The sequence below is a fragment of the Geospiza fortis genome, unplaced genomic scaffold (assembly GCF_000277835.1).
Source record: "Geospiza fortis unplaced genomic scaffold, GeoFor_1.0 scaffold1155, whole genome shotgun sequence".
Classification (NCBI taxonomy): Eukaryota; Metazoa; Chordata; class Aves; order Passeriformes; family Thraupidae; genus Geospiza; species Geospiza fortis.
In genome coordinates, this window is record NW_005054795.1 from 2,783 (window position 1) to 7,319 (window position 4,537).

Sequence of the window (4,537 nt, forward strand, 5' to 3'; positions counted from 1 at the left end):
CTGCTCAGGCCAGGCTGCTCTGGGCTCCTCCAGCAGGCACAGCAGCAGCTGGAGCTCAGAGAGGACTCAGCCCCAGCCATGGGGGTGCTCCTGCTGGGTCAGGAGCCCTGTGTGGAGGGAAAAGGTGGTGACACCGCAATGCAGGGAGTCACACATGCTCGGGAAGATGCACACGGCCCCTTGGGACCCCCAGCCCCACCTTCTCCTACAGCTCCAGGAGGATGAACCCCAGCATGGAGCCCCTGGCAGCATCTTGGGGAGGCAGGGTCTGATGGTGACCCTGGGTCTGACCCCCAGCTTTGAGGGTCTGGAGGGGTCACATCTGCCCTAAAACCCCCTCTCTAGCCCCACAGCCACTCCCAGACCCCTCAAATCACCCTGCAGCTCCTGGCCACCCCCCAGCCATTCCCTGCAACATAAGTGGCCCTAAGACACATCAAAACTCCTTCCAATCTCCCCCGAGAGCCATTCAAATTCTCTCCAAGCCACACAGCCATCCCAGAACCCCAAAACTACCCCATAGACTGCCCCCCTTGCTTCCTATGGAAAGGTGAACCCCAGCTGCTCTTTTCTTCTGGTACCTCCTCCTCAGCTGAGGATGTCAAACTCCCCAGGAGCAGAAAAAACCCCATTCCATGTTTCCTTGTGTCGGCAGCCTGGAACATCCACTCAGAACAAAGCACTTTCTGAAAGCCCTACTGAATGACATCAAGAGGAGGTTTGTGAGAAAGGGAGGAAAATGTGTTTTGATAGGAAATAAAAGTTTCAAAGTTATTTCTTTTTGTTGCATTCATTTACAGTCACTTCCAGTCTGGTTTTCAGAGTACCACCTTCTCAGCTGATAGTATTTGTGTCCTCCTTTGTTTTCTGCCTCTCTTTGCCTGCTCTCTTTCTCTCACAGTGTCTCTCTTGACCCAGGGCAGCTCCCACCAAAGCCCCTCCCAATCTAATTCCCAATGCAGGAGCTACAACAACCATGGATGAAGTTATGAAGGCTGATCTTGTTGTAAGATCTTGCTCCACTTGGCTTTCGACCCCTTCTTAAGAGCTTTGCCTTCAAGAGCAGGATCATCTTTTCCTTGCTGGGAACTGGAGTCCCAGATCCTTGCAGTGTGTGTCATGCATCCCAGAGGGGCATTCCCGAGGCTCCCAGGGTGCTGCTCCTGCTGTGCCCCCCAAGGGAGCTGTGCAGGGACAGGGGACAAGGTCCAGCAGCTGTGTGGGCTCCCAGAGCACACAGAAAAGGCTTCTTGGCTGGAAACTTTCCAGCACATTCCTAGATGAAAGCAGAGGGAAGAAGGAAATGGAAGTGTGCTGGTTTTGCATTGGAGCCACCCATGGAAGTGATTTTTTCTGAGAGGAGCTGCTGAGAGCTTCCTCTCTGCCTAGCAAACCAATTGTTGGCTAGCTTTGAGAATAGGCATGTTAATAAGCCAATTAAAAGCTATATCTGCCTCTGTGAGATTCACATTTTAAAATGAACGAACTCTGTGAATTCTCTCTTTTTCTTCCGGCCTTGAACAGAGAACGAGACGTGGCCTGGCCTCGGGCCTGCTTCGCCATGGCCATCATGGCCTGGCAGCGGGGGCCAGGCTGGGCCTCAGCGGCTGCTGGGCACAGGGAGGGGAGGCCATTGGCAGCTGAATCCCAGCCTGGTGCTGAGATCCTGCTCCTCCCCACAGTGCAGCCGCCCCAAAAACCCAAAGGCGGCTCTGCAGCTTGAGCAGAACACAGCCCTGCGGTGGAATTGAGCACAGCAAGGGCCAGAGACAGCCCTGCGACCAGAGTGGCTACCACCGTTCTGGCCGGGCCCCTGAGATCCCCACACAGCCTCCCCAGTACGGCCTGAAATTCCATCACTGGGATTGCTTTGGGTGCCACCTGACGGGGACCGCACGACCATCTGCAGGCCCCAAGCGAGATATGAACTCTCTCAGTGCACAGATTGGACTTGCAGACCTTCAATCCTCCCTTGCGTGAGAGAAAGAGACAGAATGAAGGCACATGGAGGAAGAATAGGAAGTCACCAATGTCAGTAAAGAAAGGAGAATGAGGCGATGCCTTAGGTTTTGGGCTGAAATCCTCTTGTGAGGCTATGGAGAAGATATAATTGATACATTGGACTTTTTCCCTGTAACTCAATGAAAAGTATGGGGGATGAAGTGTTCAAATTCTAGATATGAACAGAGGCATCTATGCTGAAGCAAGCAGATGTTGAAATAGCCATGATAACATGAGAAGTTTGAACCAAGAGAGTAAAGAGTGATGAAGACCCTTTGCCCCCAGGGAAAGAAGAAGACCTCTGTTCCCAGAGATGATCTCTGAGATAAATAAAGAGAACTTTTGCTCTTGAACAGCTCATCCGTAAAATAGTACCCAATAAGTTGACATGGCCCATAAACACAGCTGTGGGAAAGCTTCAGGATTACTGATTCCCAGGTGGCTGCTATTCATGGAAATTAAAAGCCACGAGAGACCTGTTTTCTTGTGGAGAACTCTCCATAAAATGACAAGAGGGACGCCTCTCCCAATGTGAACTGAAGAAAGACTTTGTTTGCAGTTGTGGGCATGGGTTTGCAAAGGTTTCATTTCACAGGAGTTTTGGAATTATGTGGGTGTGGTTATTCAAAAATAATCCATTCTCTGCTGTGATTTACTGGGGGGGGTAGGTGGGGCTATGCAAATAACACAGTGGTTCTTGCATGGTGCTTTGCGTGAAGCTCCATGACCTCCTCCCCATGGATGGGCGTGGGGACGCCCCCTAATTTCAGGTCCTCACATCCCCCAAATCTCCAGGGAATTGCTGTGGGGCTCAATTACCCACTTGGGTCTTTGGGACCCCCCATAAGTTTTGGGGACCCCCCCTAAAGTTTTGGAATCCCACTCCCAAAAACTCTTAGGACCTTCGAAATCCACCCAGGACCCCCAGTTCACCCTTGCCCGGGGTCTCTGGGGACCCTGAACCTTCCCTTCCCCACCCTGAAGGGCTCTCTGGGGACCCCAAATTCCCCTCCCTGGGGATTACTTTGGGGTGGGTATGGAGATCCCCCTTCAGGGCTCAAAACCTGCCGGAACCAGGGCGTGGGACCCGGGGGGGACATCCTGGGGCCGTGGGGGGAGTCCTGGGGGGTCACGGGGTCTTTGGTGCTCAGTACCGGAGTGCAAAGCCCAGGCCAGGGGTCTCTGGTGAGTCTGGGGTCCAGTGTTGATGCTTGGAATGAGCCCAAGAGGTCTCCAGTAGGTCTGGGGGGGGGCCCAGGTGCTCAGTACCAGAGCTTGGAGCCTCTTCTGGGGGTCCTTGGTGGGTTCCTGGTGCTTGGTCCGGGAGCTTGGAGCCTGGTTCAGGGGGTTCTGGTGTCCAGTCCTGGAGCTTGGAGCTTGTGCTGGCCACTTGGTGAGGGGAAGATTTGGAATCCCCAGAATGCCCTGGAATAGGAAAGGGCCAGATTTGGGATCCTCATGTGAAAAGAAGGGGAAATTTAGAACCCTCAAAATCCCCAGGAAAAGCGGAGGGCGGAGCAAGGGGGATAAGGGCCCTCAGGTGAGGGGGGGGCCAAATTTTGGGATCCCCAAAGTCCCCTGAGATAGGAAGGGGGGGCAGATTTAGGGTTCCCAGGTGAAAGGGGGGAGCCCACAATTTGTGCTGTCCCCAGGAATGTCCCCAAATCTCCAACACCTCCTGAGGCAGATAATGGGAAGTTGCCCCTTTCTCCCCCCTGACACTGGGGACATTCCGGGGTGTCACCCCCTTTTGTCCTCCCGCATCCTGACCCCTGTACTGGTGCCACGTGAGTGCTGATCCCGTTAACAGCCTTTGCCCAGGCAGGGGAGGTGACACCATGGCCACCTGCCTGCTGTACACTGTCCTTGTCACCAGCTGCTCCTGGGACATCAGCCTGGCCATGGCTGTGCGGCTCGCCAGGGACCCCCAGAAGCGATACCTGGGTGGGGGGATGTTCCCAGATGTCCCCAAGGCAGGGAGGGTGGCAGGGACACACAGGGCAGGGATGGGGAACAGCCCGAGATTGTCCCCAACTCATTAAGGGACACCCCAAGATGTCCCCAAGGAGGGAGGGAAAGGGGGGACACCCCAGGAGGGTGAGGAGGGGTATCCCCAAATGTCTCCAAGGCAGGAGTGGAGATAAGAAATACCAGGAGGGCAGTGGGGAAGGGGGGGAGGGGAGGGGGGCATCCCAGGATTATGTTCAACACGGATTTTTTGGATCCCTGATGAATTTTTAAGGGTTTTGGGATCTTCACTCCTGGACACCAAGTGAGACCTGTCACAGAAGATTCCCATTTTGGGAGATTTTGGGGTGATTTTGGGGAGGGTGATGTGGGAACGAAAACAGGGTGAATGGACCCAAAATGGCAGGGGGAGGACCCCAAAATCAGACGACAAAGGGTGTGCGTCGTGGGATGTCACAGGGTGTCACAGGTGTTGTGGCATGTCCCTACCTGTGCCAGGATGGGCACAGATGCTCAGTGCCAGGAGCAGCCACAGGAACATCCAGAGGGACACGGTGGCACCTTGCAG

General features: G+C 54.4%; 1 protein-coding gene across 1 annotated transcript in view; it reads left to right on the forward strand.

The window, feature by feature from the left end:
• The first annotated feature begins 3,839 nt into the window (after positions 1–3,839).
• The window catches only part of LOC102034085 (zinc finger protein 239-like), an 11,766-nt gene continuing 11,068 nt past the window's right edge, over positions 3,840–4,537 (forward strand). Inside the window, exon 1 of the mRNA XM_005431178.2 lies at positions 3,840–3,945. Within this exon, the coding sequence (XP_005431235.1) occupies positions 3,840–3,945 (106 nt within the window). The remainder of the gene's footprint in view (positions 3,946–4,537) is intronic.